Below are 18874 nucleotides of genomic sequence, written 5' to 3'. Positions count from 1 at the left end.
AGATGGATATAGTGTAGACGACGGCGTCTTACATTGCCACACCTCCCTTCTCATCCACCAACATTGAACTTATATAAAACATACTCGTACGCTTCTAATGTGAAGCACGCTCTAGATGCTTATTCCAACTTAGTTGATCCCTGAGAGTTTGACGGAATAATCTGTATTCAATGACAGCCATGGAGTTGAAAGAAATCGACGTTGTGACATTGGCTAAGGCCAACCCTTTCGTGCAGCTAGTACAGAAGCAAAAGATAGTGGAGGTCCCAGAGCTGACACTAGAGTCGGGTATTACAATTTCTAAATTTCCTGTTGCGTACAAGACGTGGGGGAAGCTCAATGATGCGGGAGACAATGTGCTGGTCATCTGCCATGCATTGACAGGATCAGCGGACGTGGCCGATTGGTGGGGGCCTTTGCTGGGACGAGGTCTCGCATTCGACACTTCGAGATTCTTGGTGGTGTGCCTGAACGCACTGGGGTCCCCTTATGGGTCGTTTTCGCCGCTCACGGTGAACTCCGAGACGGGCGCTCGATACGGTCCGGAGTTTCCGCTATGTACAGTACGTGACGATGTGCGCGCGCATAAACTTGTGCTAGAATCGCTTGGCGTGCGGCAAATTGCGTGCGTGGTAGGAGGCTCAATGGGTGGCATGGTGGTGTTGGAATGGGCGGCACTTTTCAAGGATTATGTACAGAATGTTGTTGCGCTAGCAACCAGTGCGCGTAACTCTGCGTGGTGCATCTCGTGGTCGGAAGCTCAACGGCAAAGCATTTATTCTGACCCCAAGTATCTTGATGGTTATTACCCGTTGGAGGATCCGCCAGTGGTGGGGTTATCTGCAGCGCGTATGTCTGCGTTGCTGACGTATCGCTCAAGGGACAGTTTTGAAACAAAGTTTGCCCGCAAAGTGCCATCTACTCAGCAGCAGCGTATGTCTAAACGCGAACCGTTGAAACCTTCCCCAATAAAGGAGCATAATCGCGCGATCCATAATGACGGGTTGACGTCAAATTCAAGCACTCGGCATGTTGGTAATTGCAGCATCTCAAGCTCGGACTCTGTTGAGGAGATACATTCCTCTTCTTCCGCCACTTCGCTTGCCTCTGTTTCTTCTGCGAACGGCAACCAACCATTAAAACCACCACAGACGTACTTTTCTGCGCAAAGCTACCTTCGCTACCAGGGTAACAAGTTTGTTAAACGTTTTGACGCGAATTGTTACATCTCCATCACACGCAAGCTTGATACCCACGATTTAGGCCGGGATCGTCCAGAATATAGTAACAATGCCTGCAATGTGCTGAACGATATGTCCCAGCCTGCGCTAGTTATTGGAATTAATTCGGACGGTCTATTCACGTACTCTGAACAGGAGTTTCTTGCTACACATATGCCTAATGCTCGTTTAGAACGTATTGATTCTCCAGATGGCCATGATGCTTTTCTCCTTGAGTTCAAACTAATCAACGATCTCATCATAGGCTTTTTCAAGGAAAACTTGAGGGAGATAATGACGGGCCTTTCTACTGGATGGGAAGGACACGACGAAGCTCCGGTCAAAGACTCAGTGTTCGGCGAAGCAGAGGAGATCACGAACTGGTAATCTTCACCTTGCCTGTATATATTATTTGGAATGAGCTGATAATGTATTTTATTTGTATTTATTATCTAACCTGGGGGCCTCCCTGGATTTTGCACGATCTGGTGATTGGATGCAAAACCTTTCAACCGGGCAAGTAGAAATATTTTATTCTAAGTTTTAATATGGTTGTTCTTCGAAGTGAGAGAACTGGGAAATCGAGCTATCTTCAAAAACAAAATGAAGCATATTGCTTGCCGCATTCAACGGCCGCAGGATGGAGAAGATGCAGATTTTTTGGATGGAATATTAAAGGCCTTACAAGTTGAGAATTTCGGTAAAATGCATGCCAGCTGCCTGAATAGGCGGAATTTGGGCGGGGTAGAACGAATGCGAATACCGCCCCTCATGAAAGCTCCGAATAGATAGATACACTGAATTTCGACAAGGGGCCCGGGCTTACAAGCGTACCTAAGAGGAGCCTAATAAAGGGGATGTCTTCCAGTCTATAAGACAGATATAGTGAACACCCTGATAAGTTAGGGTGAATAGATATGGGAAAAATAAAGGATGTATCATCTGAGTCTGAAACGAACAGCAATGTTGTGGCTGCAGATAACAAGGTGTCAGCAACCGTCAGAGAAGCTCTACAGGGGGCTCACACATGGACGACCATATGATTTCTGTGAACTAGGAATATAACTTCCGGTTGGTACACGAAATAAAATATCGTGTTAGCCAGGTAACAGATGGCGAAATGTTAAAGTTTTGAAATAGCAGGGACATTCAATGTGGCAGAGCATGATACCGGAAATGCAGGCGAGCAATAATAAGGCACATTTACTATGTCAAAGGTTTGCGGTAGCCTTCCAACGTTATGATCAAAGGAGTAACCACGAGTCCTCGTTTTGTATCTGCTTCGCCTCCTTTGCGGCCTTTTTGTCCTCCTGACGCTTGGCTTTGATTAAACTTTTTGCATATGCCATCTCCGAGTAAATGAACGCGATGGCAGTAGCTACACCATCCTCTTTGCTAATATCCTGTCCTATTTTCTTGGCTTTAGCAATGATCCGTGTGTTAGTAGTTACTTCCTTGAGAGCGCGAGAGAGGGTGCAAGCATTCAACTTGCGCAATGCGATCCCCGCGCCAATATCCTCTATCCGGTTGGCATAGAAGTACTGGTCACCAAAGAAAGGTTTTATTACTGTGGGTACGCCTGCGCGCATAGTGGCGCCTGTGGTTCCTGAGCCCCCATGGTGGACCGCTGCGTCTACGCGTGGAAACAACCAGTCATGCGGTACATTACCTGCATCGTAGACGCAGTTTGGGAGTTGCACCTCAATTGACTTCTGCGACTGGCCACCTAGTCGCGCAGACCATCCCTTGTTCAATATGCAATATACGTCGGCCTTAACAACAGCTTCCACGACCGCCATCGTCATCTTCACGGGGTCCTTAACCACTATCGACCCGAAACCGATGTATACAAGTTTCTTGTCGAGCCGCCGAGCCTTGGCCATGAACTCTAAAAGCGCCTGGGGAGGCACATAGTTGCTGCTTTCGTTCAAAAACCAGTAACCAGTCACCTTGATCCACTCTGCGAAGTCTACGCTGGGCGGGAAGACCGTCGGCGACATATTGTATAGAAAAGGCACTTTGCCCTGCTGCATGAATTCGAGATTGGTCTTCTTCAAGCCTAATTTCTCGACGCGCCAGCGGTTCACCTGGCTATTGATGCCCTTCCAGAAAATATTCTCGAATAGTACGTGCGTGAAGTAGTTATAATTACCTCCGCGCTTCTGGTCTGGCACTATAAACGCATGCGGATACGATCGCGTCTTGGTCCATGGCATTGTGAATGCGCGGAAGTACGGAATCTGCAAGGCTTCCGCGATGTGGATGCCCGCCATTGCCGAAGGCGATTCGATAAGTACATCTATGCCCTGGCATGCCTCCCATGCCGTCTCAAGAAGATCGCGGATCCAATTGCGGAACGTCGACGCGGCCTCGCGGATGAGTCCTACGTTCATCGACCCGTGCTGGACCATAAGCGCCATGAGTTCCGCAGGATCTCCCGCGATTGCACGAAACTGGAGCCCGTGCGATCTCACCCAGTCGCCGAATTCCGCGTGCGAGATCACGACCACCCGGTGGCCCTCCTGTAAAAGCCCTTTCCCGAGCGCTATGTATGGCTGCACGTCCCCACGCGACCCAATTGTCAACATCCCAAACGTGTAGAATTTTTTGGGCGTGATCGTGGTCTTGTAGAACGGGTTGTCCTCCACCATTATCGGAATATCGTACCCTACCGAGCTTATCCGCTGCTCGAATAATTTCACCTTAGCGTCAGTCGTGGCATCGCGGCCCTGCGCAGCCTTTAGCGAATATGCTCCCGCGCTCATGTCATCGGCCATCACTCCGTCTACTGGCTTCAGGCTGTCGATTATCTTGAGGATAACGTATTCCGCGTCGTCCCTGGACTTCTGCGACGCAAACTCGAAGAACAACTCCTCGTGACCGTAGATCACCACCACGAGCCCGAAGTATCCAAATCTGAACCCTTGCTCTTTGTAACAATTCTCAACGTCGTGCAAAGGCAATATCATTTTCGTCTTGGAGCCCGGAAGTAGGGAACGGAAGCACATTATCGTCTTGCCGAGGTAAATCTTGCCATATAGTGGCATACTACGGTTCAAGTAGGTGTAATAGGAAGCCACTAGCGACTCATCGTCCGTTAGAGAGAAGTGTGCCTTAAAACGTTTATCAGCCGCGAGCAGCTCAGCCTCATCGCCTATCATCAGCTCGTCATCGTCGGCAAATAAGCTCATTCCCTTGGCGGCATAATGCACGGGCTGAGCATTCCACATGCTACGCATTGTGGTAAAGGGCCGCGGACTCCAGTAATTGAGGCGCGGCCGGGATTCAAGAATGGTTGTTTCGGGCTCGGGCTCCTGTGGCGCATCGGAACCCGGCTGGCGGGGCGTAGTTAGCTTAAGGGTGTCGGCCACTGAACGGAAGCGCAGCTTCACTTTCGAGGGGGACAGTTGTTTTGCGTCATCGCGGCGGGGCGACGTAAGCCGGCCAAAAAGATAGGCGGATGCAGCCATGGCACGTTCTGTGGATCTGCCACGTGCACGCGGCTCGGCATTGGTCGACGGGCTGTGGCTAGCCGTATCTGCAGCCGCCGCGTCTGCGGCGGCTTCGGACGCAATCGCGGCGTCTTGCGGTGCGGCGTCTGACGCTACGGCCGGGAGGCTAGCTTCTGTATCAGGCGGCAACGGATGGCGAGCGTAGTCGACGTTAGCGGCACCGAGCATCTCGAGATTGGCAACCTGGATCTGGATGAGCTCCTTCAGCTGGCTGCCCGCGTTGTTGAAGAACATGAAGAAGTAGTCGTCCAAGGCGAAGGAGTCCGAGGACTCCATGACGCGCACGCGGAGCGTGAGGCCCTGCTCGACAATGGCCTGTTCCTCGACGTCGATGATGTTGCTCAAGGGGATGCGCACGCTCATAGAGTCATTGTCGGAGTTCTGTGTCGCGAAAACCTGCTTCTTCAACGCTGAAGACCAGGAGCGGGCCGAGTGCTCGTTGTCCGAGTAGAAGGTGTACGTTTTGCTCTCCGTCGTAATGTGGAACTGGCGCGTGTCCTTGCCGTTGTTCTTGCAATGCTGCACCTTCGTCACGTAACGCAAGTCGATGGTCAATACGGGAAAGTAGAGGTCGGTGGACGAGCTGTAGAGCGAGAGAGTGTGGTCCTTCAAGACCGTCCAGTAGCGAGTCGGCTTACCACTGATACCGCTAATTGAGAGGCCATTGTTGCATATTGACAAGTTGCCAGTGAGCCGAGCGGAGCCGTTCGACTTGTAGAGGAACGCAAAGAAGAGTAAGTTGCGGGACGTCAAGTATATGTGTCCCTGGATGAGCACATCGCGGAGCAGCCAGCACGGATACTCGCGCACAAGCTCCTCATCGTCGTCGAGATTGAACTTCGACCTGAGCTTGGATGTCATGCGCGAGCGCCGATTTTTCGTGCGACTTGCCTGCGCCGTATGGCTCTCTGGGTGGGGCTCGATCGAGAGCTCGAAGAGCGTCGAGCGCCGCGACTCCTGCGCGGATACTGGGCGCGACTCCTCCTCGCCATCGGTCCCTGTGGCGGGCGCGTCCGCGTCGTCCCCCGTCTCGTCCCCGGCTTCGTCCATCTCGTCCTCGGTCTCGTCCGCGCCAGCGTCCGTCTCCGGTTGGCCCGTCGCAAGCTGCTCCGCGCGGTGGATATCTCCTATACCAACATACATACTTGCGGTCGTAAGTAACCCCGCAATGCTCTTGGCCATGATGTTCGGGCTCGCAGCATCATCTTCCCGATCCTGCGGGCTACTTAAACTTTCCTCTTCATCAGTCAGTCGCCGCTCAGCCTCCTTATGCTTCGCCAAGGAAGAGAATGAGTGTGACACGAGACCTAACGGCACTCTGAGGCCCTTCCGTACGCCAGATGGACTGCTACCAGCCCCGGACTTGTCTCCTTCAGGCACGGGCTCAGCCTCTCCTTCTTTCTGACCTTTCAGCATTCTCCAGCACTATCTGAACTGCTCTCTTATCTGCAATATATGTTTCCCAGTATCAAATAGCATATACCTTGTGCCCAAGTCCCCGACTGTTCCTCAATTATCTCTTCTTGCGCATCGACTTGGACTAATATCAAGGGGTCTGATTCGCAAAAGAAAAGACCTGGCGCGACTCTACGATGTCGGTCCTCAAGCTGTAATCGCCAGTGCACAAAAAACGTCAGTCAGAAGTAAAAGAAATAGTCCGAATAAGTAGCTGTAACGCCTATTAGTTACGTAGCGGATGTGGTAATTATGTAGTGCAAGGCTGGGGGCCCTGGGCGCCGGCGCTGGGCTAGGGCGTGCTCTTGTCGGGCGCGAGACCGGCGCCAGACGGCTGTATACGGGCGCGAGGAGCTAGAACTCACTCTCCACGCTGGTTTGGATAGCGCGCTTGGAGTCGCGGACCTCCTGTCCCACTTCTTCAAGTGCGCGGATTTCGGAGTTGCCGAAGAGAAAGCTTATGAGGCCGTTGATGAGGCCGGTTGTGGCGACAAAGACGGCAAACAAGAGCCAAAAGATAGAGCTCCAGCCAGCAATAGTGGAGGTTATCGCCGTGATAACAGTGGTCGCCGCGACGATGATAACAGAGATCCAGAAGTGCCCCGCGCGCCAGACTTGCTGCCAGCGCGCCGTAGACATGTAGGTGTAAATGAGCTGGAGGAGGTCTTCGTGGGCGGTAATGCGGGCGAGGAGCTCCTCGCGCGTCGGCGCGCGCGGGGCTGCGCCGCCCGCGAGTACGCGGAAGGTGCAGCTGTAGCCGAAGTGGTCTGAGAAGCTGCCCACGTTTGGAATGCGCTCTGTAAAGCGGACGCTGGCCTTGATGGTTTCAAGGCGGTCTGGGTCCACGAGCGCGTAGTCAAGCCGACAGGCCTCCTGTGGACCTCTGTCGGCGCGCCATGTGTTCAAGGTGGAGTTGCAGGTGACGCCGCCGTACTTGATCTGGTCCATAGGGAGTAGCCGTGCGATGTACTGGAGGTCCTGCTCGCCGTTCAGCTGCTCCCAGGAGTCCTCCAAGCCTGTCTCGTGCGTCAAGAGCTTGTAGGGAAGCGATCCAGGTCGGGAGTTCAAGTCGCCCACGATGACGACGGCGTAGCCGCTTTTGCGGTACACAGATGCCAACCTACTAAAGTCCCATGCCTGACAGGCCCGGTGGCACTCGTACGCCTCGTCACCGTCGAGCCCATACGGCGCGTGCATGTGGCTATTCATGATGCAGAGTGGGGCCGCGTTAGGCCCCGTCGGCCGCAAGAGCGTGATGGACACCGACTTGCCCACGTACCAGTCCCCGCGCCAGAAGGCGCTCGGCCGCCCGTTGATTGGAAACCGGTAGAGGAACGTCGACTCGATCGGGATCTTCGAGAGAATCGCCAACCCAGGCCCGGCCACGATGCCCGAGAGGAACCAGCGATGGTACGGGTACCGCCCCTTGCAGCGGTCCACGATGTAGTCCCAGTCTTTCTTGCACCATACCTCCTGCAAGGCCACCACGTCGTACTCGTCCGCATCCTCCTCGGGCGTGTAGTTGCTGTCCGATACATCCCGGTAGTCCACAAGTTGCAAGAAGTTATCATAGCCCGCGAGCTTGTCCGCAATCGCGCACAACCGCTCCTGCCGGAACTTTGACACGTACTTGAGCCCCCACGTATTCAACGTGAGAAACCGCACCGTACTCTGAATGCTGCTGCCCTTTTCAGATGCTGACGATGCACTTGTCCCATTCCTTCTGGATGATCTCGACATGGCCAATAGCTCGCGTTTCTCTGTACTTGTCTCCCCGACACGGTATCCTATGCAGCTGCCTGTGCTAAACCCGTAGCCTAATATGCTGGAAACAATACTGCCACCACCTTGCTCTATATCAGCCACCTTAAATGAACTATCCTCGAACTTTTGTGGCGAATACCAACTGACGTTGCTCCAGCTGCGGGAGCATTCGAGGTCTGCCGCTTTAGAAGAGTTTTTGTGAACAGCATCTCGGGCACATCGCCAGCTCAGATCCAGAAATTACGCAACACATTGACACAATGTCGCTCGAGGGCTTCGCAGAACTGCGGGCGCAGATGGAAGCGTTTCAGGGTCGCGTGCACGGCCACCTAGGCCAGCAGCGACACGCGATGGAGCAACTGCTGGCCGCGCACCGACAGGAAGTGGAGAAGCTCCGGCTGCGCACCGGGGCCGTGCAGCAGCAGCTGGCGCGGCTCGCAGGTGAGGAGCAAGAGCTGCGACAAAGTATGTAGGGGGAGTGGCGACAGACGGGACACTACTAACGGCACCAGACATCAGCAGTCTCCAGGAGCGCACGCAGCACACGACCGCGCAACGGGACGCGTACGCAGCGCAGCGCCAAAAGCTGGCCGCAGAGCGCACACAGCTGGAACATGACCGCGCAGAATTGCACGCCATGCTGGCGCGCAAGCAAGCCGAGCTGCAGCGGCAAAGGGAGGCCATTAAGCGGCAGCACATGCGCGATAACCCGGAGGTGCGCGTGTACGAACAGCTGCTGGGCCTTTACGTGCGCGCATCGCGCCCGGACTCGCTCGAGTTTGCCTTTCGCAACGTGTCGGAGGCGGACGCGCGCGCGGAGTGCTCCTTCACGCTAGATCTTGGTGCGGACGGATACCGTGTCGCCGCTGCGCAGCCGCCGTTGCCGCTGGAGCGTCTCCGTGATCTGGAGCGCGACCTGGGCTCCTCAGGCGACCTGCCAGCCTTTCTCAAGGCTATCCGAGCTGCGCTCGTGACCGCGATGGCCGGGCAGGCTGACGCGTAACACTACGTATATAGTGATATCCAAATTACAGGCTCAAATTTCCGGTAGTTCCAATCTCCTGGTATGCGAAAGCGACGCGAACGCATCGCTCGAATGAAACATTGCAGTATCCTGTCGCTGGTGCCGCTCCTCGCCGGTGTACTCTGCTCAATTGGTGACCGATTGGGCGAATTTGTCGAGTGTAACCGGGTGTGCCGTGTGCGTCGTGGGTGCGAACAGCACGGCGGCGAGGGTGCCTTCCCGGATGATTCGCCCTTCGCGGCATACACATTCGTGGACACGCCCGCCGCGTACCGCGCGCTGCTGTGGGACTGCAGCGCCGACTGCGACTACCAGTGCCAGCAGGCGATCACGCACCAGCGGCTGCTGGCCGGCGAGCCGCCCGTGCAATTCCACGGTAAGTGGCCGTTTGTGCGGATGTTGGGGATGCAAGAGTTCTTTGCGTCGCTATTCTCAGTAGCGAACTTTGTGCCGCACCTGCAGGGCTACCGCCAGTTGCGGCGCGAGCTGGCTAGGGCGCCTAGTGTGGGCGGCTCCAGCGTGCTGCTGCGGAAGTACCAGTCCTTGGCGGTAGTGGGGATGCTGGCGTGGATTTCCAGCGCGGTATTCCATGCGCGTGACATGCCGCTGACGGAGAAGCTGGACTATTTCTTTGCGGGTGCAACCGTCCTTGCGGGCTTCCACGCGCTGTACATTCGCGTCCGCCGCCTGGATCTAGCGCCGACACGCCGGCGCTGCTTTTCGCTGGCTGTGTTGCTGGTGTTTGTGTTGCACATCGTGCGCCTGTACCGCAACTGGAACTACACCTACAACATGCGCTTTAACATCTGCTTTGGTCTGCTGCAGTATCTGCTGCTGCTGCTGCAGGCCCTGCAGAACTTCGGCAGCCTGCGGCGCCAGCGCCAAAAGGCGGGCTTGGGCCTCTACGCGCAGCAGCCCGGGATGCAGTTTCAGCTGGTGCTGGTGCCTGTCCTGCTGGTGCTCTACACCGGGCTGGCCATGTCCTCGGAGCTCTTTGATTTCTTCAGCTACCATTGGCAGATTGACTCGCACGCTCTCTGGCACTTTCTGACCGTGGCGCCATCGTTTATGCTCTACGACTTCTTTTTGAAGGACTACCGCTACTTAAATACACTATCTTCCCATTCAGCACCCGAGTAGAAAGCAAGCGCTCGGGAAACCGCTCTGCTAGTATAATATATGGTCTTTCACTCTGCAAGTCCGCTGCGATTTTATTCCGCCCTGTCGAGACGACCGTTGAAACCGTAGGCGACAGGAAGAAAAAATCAGCCATTATCAGCGTTCAATTTGGAAACGTGCTTGAATATAATATCAGATATCGACCTCCCCCCCACCCCCAGCGCAGTCCTGTGTAAGCGATGCTAGGCAGTGGAGAGGAACACAATGCGTCAAAGCATGAGGGGAGCTCGGACTCGCAGCCTTTTGACGAGGAGCGGGCCGACAGCATGTGTGAGAAACGACGGCGGTTCCCGCCGTTGGGCGCAGGCATCGCCTGTGATGTGCGTGACAGATTACCGCAATACTGGTCGGACTGGACCGACGCCTGGGACTACAGAGTGATCCCGGCAGCTCTGGAAACATACTTCAGCAATCTGCTGCCAGCGCTCGCGTTCGCGCAGGACATGTTCGACCACACGAACAACGCATTTGGGGTCAATGAGGTGTTGCTGTCGAGCGCCCTGGCTGCGCTCGTATTTGGGGTGCTGGGCGGGCAGCCGCTGTGCATTGTAGGCGTGACTGGGCCGATTAGTGTCTTCAACTACACACTGTACGACATTGTGAAGCCGCTGGGAGTGGACTACTTCGGCTTCATGTTCTGGGTATGCATATGGGCGACCGTGTGCCACCTAGCGCTTGCAGTGACCAACATGGTGTGTCTGCTGCAATACGTGTCTGCGTTTCCATGCGATATTTTCGGACTGTTCATCAACATCGTGTACCTCCAGAAGGGCGTCGACATCCTGGTGAAGCAGTTCCAGACGAAAGAGGGCTTTGACGCAGCGGCAGGCTTCGCCAGCGTCACCATCGCGCTGTGCATGGCGATTTTCGGGACCGCAGGAAAGCTCTTTACGGAGACACCGCTGCTGACGCACGCGATGCGCACCTTCGTCTCAGACTACAGCACGGTGCTCTCGGTCGTCTTCTGGACGGGGTTCACCCACTTTGGCGGCGCTCTTGGCGCAGTGGACCTGCTCCACCTCCCCGTCTCGACCCCGTTCCAGCCCACGTCCGAGACGAGAGACCAGTCCACCTGGCTCGCGTACGTGCCCATCGCGCCGCGCTACGCGTTCCTGGCGCTGCCTTTCGGCATCATCCTGACCATTCTGTTCTACTTCGATCACAGCGTGTCCTCTCTGATGGCCCAACGGACCCACTACCGCCTGCGCAAGGCATCCACCTTCCACTACGATTTCGCGCTTCTCAGCGTCACAACTGCCGTTGCAGGCGTGCTCGGCATCCCTGCACCAAACGGCCTCATCCCACAGGCACCTATGCACACGGAGTCACTGCTGGTGCGCGATCGTCATGGCACAGTGATCCGCTGCGTGGAACAGCGCGTGACCAATTCTCTCCAGGGATTACTGTTCCTCGGCACCATGACACGCCCGCTGCTGCACTGCCTGGGCCTGATCCCGCAGGCCGTCCTGAGCGCGCTGTTCTTCATCATGGCCTTCAATGGGCTCTACAACAATGCTATCCTGCGCAAAATCCTCTGGCTGTTGACCGACCCCCGCCGCAGAGATCCGGAGAACCCGCTCAACGCCGTCCCGCTGCGCCCTCTGGCCATCTTCACCGCCCTCGCAACATTCTGCGCGCTCGTCGAGTTCGTTCTCACGCTCTCCAAGGCCGCTATCGCTTTCCCTGTGGCTCTCCTGGCCACAGTGCTCCTGAGCCTCTTGTTCCCACGCTTCTTCCAGCGCGAGCATCTGCGGATCCTGGACCCGCCAGTGGCAGAGGAGTTTACGATGAAGAATCTGTTGCTAGAGAACCTTACATAGGGGACACCCAACTTGCTGACCAAGCTACTTGTGTCAAAATGTTCCGCATCTGAAACACGATGACGTTGGGTTTTACCGGAGCTGCCCGCACGGCGCTATCAGTGATGTGCTAGCTTTGAAACTTCTTTTTTTTTTTGAGCAGCGCATTACGCTCTCAACTACACACCGACCAAGTGAGCTAGTGGTGGTCTTGCCCTCCACAATTCCGCGCATCGCATTACGACTCGACTGAAGATACTTACTAGGAGCTGATGACAATCCCCGTGACGATTGATGCGGCGCTTGTGCGCGAGCATGCATACGAAAATAGCAAGTTGCTCAAGCTAGTCTTAAACCCGGAAGTGCGGGTGCCTAAGGGAGGTTACAAATCTATCAAGGAGTACGGGCTTGGATACTTCAACTACGTGCTTGGTATGCAGTACCAAGTCACGGATGTTAGTGTGCGTGAGCAGATACGGGACCATTTTTACAGACACTTCAACATGTATTTTTCGGTGTGGATGGTGGCCTTTGTGGTGTGGGTGCTGTACGTGTCCCAACAGAGTCCGGCCAGCCTTATCAGCAATGGATTCCGGCGCGGTAAGCGCAAGGGAGACGAGCTGGAGATGGTGTACCAGCATATGAAGGTCTGACGTAGCCCGGCGCCGAAGACGCTGTAGCTTAATATGTAATATATGAATACTGCATCCGTACGGCGCGAACTGTTTCAGTAGTCGGACTGCGGAATCAGTGGGACGGTGGAAGCGAGCCAGGGCGCGTTGCGGAGTTCTGGGATCAGGCTTTTAACCCGGCCGGTGCGCAGGACGCTGTGGACGTTTTCCACTACGAACTCCTCCATCTTTTTAATCGATTCTACAGTATGCGTGCCCATGTGAGGGAGGCAGACGACGTTCGGTAGCTCCAGCAGCGCTTGCGGGACGTGAGGCTCGTTTTCGTAGACGTCGAGGCCTGCGGCGGAGATCTTGCCAGACTGCAGCGCCGCGATGAGCGCCTGTTCGTCGAATATGGGGCCGCGCGCAGTGTTAACAACCAAGACTCCGTCCTTCATGCGAGCGATAGCGTCCGCATCGAGCATATGGCGCGTGGCGCTACTCAATGGGACGTTAACCGACAGGATATCCGACTGCGCCAGGAGCTCCTCAAACGAGACGTATTCGCAGGAACACTCCAGCTCCGAAGACAGCCGGTTCCTATTGTGGTAGATGATCCGCTCGAACCCAAACGGCCGCAGGCGCTGCACAACTGCACGGCCAATGCCGCCCATACCGAGGACGCCAACAGTTTTACCTGCCGGGTCGTGTCCAAACGGCGTCCCAGCCACCGGTGCGTCAGGCCAGCGGCCCTGCCTCAGTAGCAGCTGCCCATGGCAGAAGTTCCGCAACGCTGCGAGTAGCAGGAATACGTGGGTATCAGCTGTAGGTGCATTGACTAGTCCCGGCACGTTCGCTACCTGGATCTGCCGTTTGGTGAAGGACTCCGGGTCTATCTGGTCGTAGCCCGCGCCGTTCTGGCAGACAGCAACGACAGACGCGGGCAGATGTTCCGCAAGCTCCCGGTCAAAAAGCCCAGTCTGCTGCACTGAGGCAAACGTCCGCGTGACCACCTGTGCTCTGGAGGCGGGCGAGTTAGGGTCCCTTAGCATCCGCAGGAACTCAGGCCGCGTCACCGCCTTATTCACTGTCACCACATCTGCGATGCGGCCCAATTCATCCCACGCCTTGTGCGCGAAGCGCGTGTTTCCAAGCTTTAGCACTACGGGTCTGGACATGCGGAAAGCTAGCTAACCTGCAACTCGCGTGCACACCACGGACACCGCCAGGCAGAACCATTATATAGCCTACAGGTATCCCGAAAGCGACCCGAGTCAAGGCTGCTCCCGAGGACTCAGCCACATATGTCTGCGTAGTCGGGCACAGGGTGCCTACCTATCGCCGATGCACCGCTCCCTTGCTCTATTGGGCAAGGCACGCTCTGTGGCAGATAACAACCCCTCGTTAGGAGTCCAACCCGCTGATGCCGCAACTGGATTCTGAGCCGCTGAACGGAGCCTAACCAATGTAATCGCCCCATTCATTCGGCATGCACGGCTTCGCGCGCAGCGACTTCCAGCACCCAACCAATGTTATCACAGGAATAGCCGACGTGGTTAGGCTTGTCCGGAGCCATACCGTGGCGTCAGATCTCGGCATCCATGGCCCCACACGTCAATGAGCTAACAGCAGCATAACAAGCGACAATGGGCCGATAGGTAGCTAAAACAGCAGCAGCAGGCCGCCGTCTGCATCCGCAGTTAGTAATGTGATACCAAGCCCCTGAATAGCGCGAGGGCTGTGGTTGGCCCGACGGCAACTGGGAGCCCCTCTGTCACGTGAGCGAGATACATGGTGATGTAATTATATACGAAGGTTTCTTCCGGAGGCAAAAGCACGTCCATGGAAGTTTAGCATGCAGGATTGGATGATGGGAAGCTAAAGAAAGCGGAGTGCACTTGTGCGTCAGTAGGACGGGTGAGATGGTGCATGTTAAGTCCACACCGCGGCAAACTGCGGCAATGCCATACATTAGTTCTGGCTCTATGTGTAAAGTCGCGCATCAACGCGTGTCCATTGATGTCGATCTATCGAAACATTTAGTCAGCGGATTTACAGAGATCATTATCATTCCCTTGATACAGCAGCTGGAATACGTTTCTTTCGACTGTAAAAATATGCGAGTGAAAGATGTCATCGTTGAGAATAGGAGAATTGACCATTATGTGCATGACGATCCGTACAAGCAGTTTTCGGACAGATATGTGAGCGCGGCATCGGACCCGCTGCGCACGCACAACGGTGTGCGCCAGTCCCATTTTCTACGCTCGAAGCTTGCGGAGTTCTCGGAAGCACCGGAAGACAGTGCCAAGTCGCAACTGCTGATCAAGATTCCCTCGTCGGTTAAAATAACTTTGCAGGACACTGCGTCGCTGTCGAGTTACACACCGATAACACCATCAATAAGGACGCCCGCCCAGGAGTCGATATTCAGTCCAATCACTATCCGAATTGACTATGAGCTTAGCCATCCCCACTCAGGTTTACACTTTGACACCGCCTCTAGTGAACCGCAATACTGGAACTGCTATACGACAAACACAGAATACAACTCTTCAGTTTCACACTGGGTGCCATGCGTTGATTTGCTTGATGAGAAGTGCACTTGGGAGCTAGAAATCAGCGTCCCAAAGACGGTAAGAGAAATCGGCACGACCAAAATCATTGGTGCGCAGCCTCAAAGGAAACGGAAACTACGCAGCCGCGAATATATAGATGACGAGGATGAAGATGATGAAGAACTAGAACCGGAGGAAGAAACCGAAGACTCGCCACTGGATCGTGATATGGTTGTCGTTTGTTCAGAGTTTGCGACAGCCAAAGAATCGGCACATCCCACTGATATGGCCAAAAAAGTCGTTAGTTTCCAAATATTTAATCCAGTTGCACCGCATCATGTTGGATGGGCAGTTGGGTCATTTGCTGTTTGGAGTCTTCCCTCGTTACAATCATTTGACGAACAGGACGATGAACAGGAGGACCAAGGGAATAATATACAAGTTCAGGATGACGATGATATTGTACCCATACAGATTTACACATTACCAATGCCGGATATCAACGAGGCAACCGTTCTAAATACAACACTAGTTTGCCAGAGTATGATGGACTTTTATTCAAAGGAGTTTGGTTCCTATCCATTTTCATCTTATGCAATACTTTTCCTGCCAACGCTTCCGGATAACACCATGGACTTTGCTAGCTTGAGTTTATGCAGCACAAGGCTTCTTTATCCTCCGGAACTCATAGACCCAATGTTCACCACTACAAATACTCTTGCGTGGGCGCTCGCTTCTCAGTGGTCTGGCGTGAATATTACACCATTAGAACTTAACGATATGTGGTGTTGCATTGGCATGGCCGGTTATATGGCCTTGCAGTTTACAAGGAAGCTGATGGGGATCAACGAATTCAAATATCGGCTCAAAATGGCTTCAGAGGCCATTGTCGCGCAGGATTGGGAAAAACCGCCGATGGCCCGAACATTTAACAATGCATCAATGCCTGTGTCTAGCATTTCTCGAGATATCGACTTCATCAAACTAAAAGCCCCCATGGTGCTTTATATACTTGATCGTCGTATGACGAAGACGGAGAGGTCCTTTGGTATGTCAAGGGTATTACCAAAAATATATTTGCAGGCTATGTCAGGCGATCTTTCCAATAATTCCTTATCGACAGCGCATTTCCAATACGTTTGTGAACGAGTTAACCGAAGTAAGCTGGAGCAGTTCTTTGCTCAATGGGTCTTCGGTTCGGGAGTCCCCGTGTTCCGTATAACACAAAGATTCAATAAAAAGCGTATGGTTGTCGAAATGGGTATACGACAGGTGCAGTTACAAGAGCTTGGCCAAGGACACATAATTGGTAAACGAGGGTTTCATGCAAGTGCCATGGACTATTTGTGTCACCCGGATAAACAGTTGACTCAAATATTTACCGGATCAATGACCATAAGAATCCATGAAGCGGATGGCACACCATATGAACATATTGTTGAGTTAAAGGATGTATTCACCAAATTGGATATTCAGTACAACACCAAATACAAACGTCTGAAAAGAAGACGCAAGATCAACAAGCCAATCAAGCCAGATGGAAAAGAGGCGAGCATCGTCGAACCTCTTCCCAAGGATGAAGATATGAAAATTTTGGATGAAGATAATGACGATATCGTGCTGGTGAATTGCCTGGGAGATACATTGCTTTCGAGGGAGGATTGTCAGCATTGGAATCTTACAGACCCAGCTATCATCGGAGAAGACGACGAGTCCCAGCAGCAGAACGAAGCGTTCGAATGGATTAGAGTTGATGCTGATTTTGAATGGATTTGCAAAGTTTATATTAATCAGCCAGACTACATGTTTGCGTCGCAGCTGCAGCAGGACAGGGATGTTGAAGCGCAAATTGAGAGTATAAGGTTTTTTGAAGATGTTGTTGCTAGCAGTGCCGTTAATTCCCAAGTTTACTCTTCCATTTTGACACGAACGGTAATGGATGATAGATATTTTTACGGTGTTAGGCTGGAAGCTTGCAACGCCCTTTCAAAGTTTATATTAAAAGAAGTTGAACCCAATCAGTTCAGTGGTGGTGCGAGACATTTAATAGCTATCTTTCGGTATTATTTTTGCTATGAAAACTCGAATATTCAGAAGAACAATGACTTCACGGATTTTTCTCGTTATTTTATCCAGTGCGCTATTCCGCGCTTTCTTGCAAATACGCGTGATACACAAGGTAAATGCCCCACCTTTGTAAAGCGCTTCCTGTTGGAATTGCTCAGATACAACGACAATAGCGGTAACCCATACAGCGATGTGAGATACGTTGTGGCAATTATTGACAGTGTGGTTGCGTGTACTCTAGGTGACCCTGAAGATAAAGAATACATTAATGACTTATTAAATGAACTAAAGCGATTTGAAAACCTAGACCGATGGCTCCCCTCATATCAGCTACTAGTCAGTAAAGCCATCTTGAAGCAATATCTCTTGCTCGCTGTCGATGGCGTGTACAAATACGACGACTTGGAAAACATTTTAGAGTACACGGTCGTGGATCACATCAGTCCTGAGTTGGAGGGTGTGGTTCACATACGGGAGGGTCTCCAGGATCTGTGCTTAACAGCTTTCACAGTCCTCCTCCTAGCTGGCGGGATCAAGAATAAAGAAATTCTCAAGTACTTTTTTGAGAACATGTGCTTCCACGGGGACCCATACATACGCACGAAGCTGTGCGACGTTCTGATAGACTGTCTGAACTTCATTGCACTCAAGGGCAGTCTGGATGACCTTGACGAAGACGTTGAGTCCCTGGTAAATTCCGTCAATTCTAGTTCCATTAACGACCGGGGCGAACCCTCCATATTTGTGGAAGACTATAACAGTGACCTGCGCGTGCGACGTGAGCAGCATATGCGCTCTAGCATCCGTGGCCTGATATCCCTCGTCCGCACGAAGTTCGAGAAGTATGAGCCTCTCCAAAAGATACTCTGGGACGTCCTTCACTCGCCGCTGCTGAGCGTTTACCAGCGCAAACGCCTCTTCGATCTTCTCCGCGTTATGTACCGCCTGGAAGACTCTTTCTTCGTCACGCTCCCCTCGCCCCGCGACAAAGTCCTTATTGCAAAAGACATGGGTAAGGGCATCATCATTCTCAAGCGCGAGGGCATCCTCAAGGTTCATCTGCCGCCGAAGCCCCCTACTGTTCATGAAGCCCACTCCCGCGGCGCCGCAGTTCCCCGTGCAGACCCCGCAGCCGATTCCCCCAAGATCAAGCTCAGCCTTTCGAAGAAAACCCGACTTGCCAGCACCGCCGCCGCTGTCCAGCCCGCTGCAGCAAAGCGGGCGAAGGCGCCGGCCGTGACCAAGTCCCCCCAGCGCTCTCGCGCTCCGAAATCTACTGTTACTAAGCTTGGCGCACTGCCATTAAGGTATGTTAAGATAGTTCCCGAAAAGAGAAAGGTCGACATCTCTGCCGTTCCCTTCAACAAGAGTGTCTCTATCCTAAAGGCAACCGCGACGTCATGCTTAATGAGGATCAAGGTTCCAAAGGACAGTATCCAACCGAAACAGACATAGTTGCGTCGCTTCGCTGCTTCAGGACCTAAAGCGCGTATGTAACTACCTAAATTCATCAAGTTTCTATCTGATTGTTGGTCACTTTATACGTTGAGAGAAATTTGTAAATTCGAAGAATTCTTTCCAAGCGCCGCTAAACAAACGTATTTGAGCTAGTACTCATAAACTTAGATAGATTAAAGCTATCTCTATTTGGATCTGTGCGTGTACCAGGATAAGACTTTAGTGTT

General features: G+C 53.4%; 9 protein-coding genes across 9 annotated transcripts; 6 read left to right on the top strand and 3 right to left on the bottom strand.

Moving 5' to 3' along the window:
* Window positions 1–170: 170 nt before the first annotated feature.
* On the top strand, window positions 171–1607 carry MET2 (homoserine O-acetyltransferase; the record flags this gene model as incomplete). The annotated part of the gene is made up of 1 exon (NM_212366.1): window positions 171–1607. One exon carries the CDS (start codon window positions 171–173, stop codon window positions 1605–1607), a length of 1437 nt encoding a protein of 478 aa, NP_986230.1.
* Window positions 1608–2464: 857 nt separating this feature from the next.
* ATG26 (sterol 3-beta-glucosyltransferase) lies at window positions 2465–6148 on the bottom strand (the record flags this gene model as incomplete). The annotated part of the gene is made up of 1 exon (NM_212365.2): window positions 2465–6148. The coding sequence occupies one exon, from the start codon at window positions 6146–6148 to the stop codon at window positions 2465–2467; it is 3684 nt and encodes a 1227-aa protein (NP_986229.2).
* A 393-nt stretch (window positions 6149–6541) lies between these two features.
* ISC1 (inositol phosphosphingolipid phospholipase) lies at window positions 6542–7927 on the bottom strand (the record flags this gene model as incomplete). The annotated part of the gene is made up of 1 exon (NM_212364.1): window positions 6542–7927. The coding sequence occupies one exon, from the start codon at window positions 7925–7927 to the stop codon at window positions 6542–6544; it is 1386 nt and encodes a 461-aa protein (NP_986228.1).
* A 284-nt stretch (window positions 7928–8211) lies between these two features.
* On the top strand, window positions 8212–8954 carry SPC25 (kinetochore-associated Ndc80 complex subunit SPC25; the record flags this gene model as incomplete). Its single annotated transcript, NM_212363.1, has 2 exons — window positions 8212–8416; window positions 8464–8954. 2 exons carry the CDS (start codon window positions 8212–8214, stop codon window positions 8952–8954), a joined length of 696 nt encoding a protein of 231 aa, NP_986227.1.
* Window positions 8955–9017: 63 nt separating this feature from the next.
* Window positions 9018–10115, top strand: PER1 (Per1p; the record flags this gene model as incomplete). Its single annotated transcript, NM_212362.2, has 1 exon — window positions 9018–10115. The coding sequence occupies one exon, from the start codon at window positions 9018–9020 to the stop codon at window positions 10113–10115; it is 1098 nt and encodes a 365-aa protein (NP_986226.2).
* Window positions 10116–10333: 218 nt separating this feature from the next.
* BOR1 (Bor1p) lies at window positions 10334–11974 on the top strand (the record flags this gene model as incomplete). The annotated part of the gene is made up of 1 exon (NM_212361.2): window positions 10334–11974. One exon carries the CDS (start codon window positions 10334–10336, stop codon window positions 11972–11974), a length of 1641 nt encoding a protein of 546 aa, NP_986225.2.
* Window positions 11975–12225: 251 nt separating this feature from the next.
* Window positions 12226–12606, top strand: AGOS_AFR676C (uncharacterized protein; the record flags this gene model as incomplete). Its single annotated transcript, NM_212360.2, has 1 exon — window positions 12226–12606. One exon carries the CDS (start codon window positions 12226–12228, stop codon window positions 12604–12606), a length of 381 nt encoding a protein of 126 aa, NP_986224.2.
* A 74-nt stretch (window positions 12607–12680) lies between these two features.
* GOR1 (glyoxylate reductase) lies at window positions 12681–13742 on the bottom strand (the record flags this gene model as incomplete). Its single annotated transcript, NM_212359.1, has 1 exon — window positions 12681–13742. The coding sequence occupies one exon, from the start codon at window positions 13740–13742 to the stop codon at window positions 12681–12683; it is 1062 nt and encodes a 353-aa protein (NP_986223.1).
* Window positions 13743–14486: 744 nt separating this feature from the next.
* TAF2 (transcription initiation factor TFIID subunit TAF2) lies at window positions 14487–18644 on the top strand (the record flags this gene model as incomplete). Its single annotated transcript, NM_212358.1, has 1 exon — window positions 14487–18644. One exon carries the CDS (start codon window positions 14487–14489, stop codon window positions 18642–18644), a length of 4158 nt encoding a protein of 1385 aa, NP_986222.1.
* Between the last annotated feature and the right edge of the window lie 230 nt (window positions 18645–18874).

Source organism: Eremothecium gossypii, chromosome VI, assembly GCF_000091025.4.
Source record: "Eremothecium gossypii ATCC 10895 chromosome VI, complete sequence".
In the NCBI taxonomy this organism is placed as follows: Eukaryota; Fungi; Ascomycota; class Saccharomycetes; order Saccharomycetales; family Saccharomycetaceae; genus Eremothecium; species Eremothecium gossypii.
Note: the sequence above shows the minus strand (reverse complement) of the source record. Positions and strands in the feature narration are given on the sequence as shown.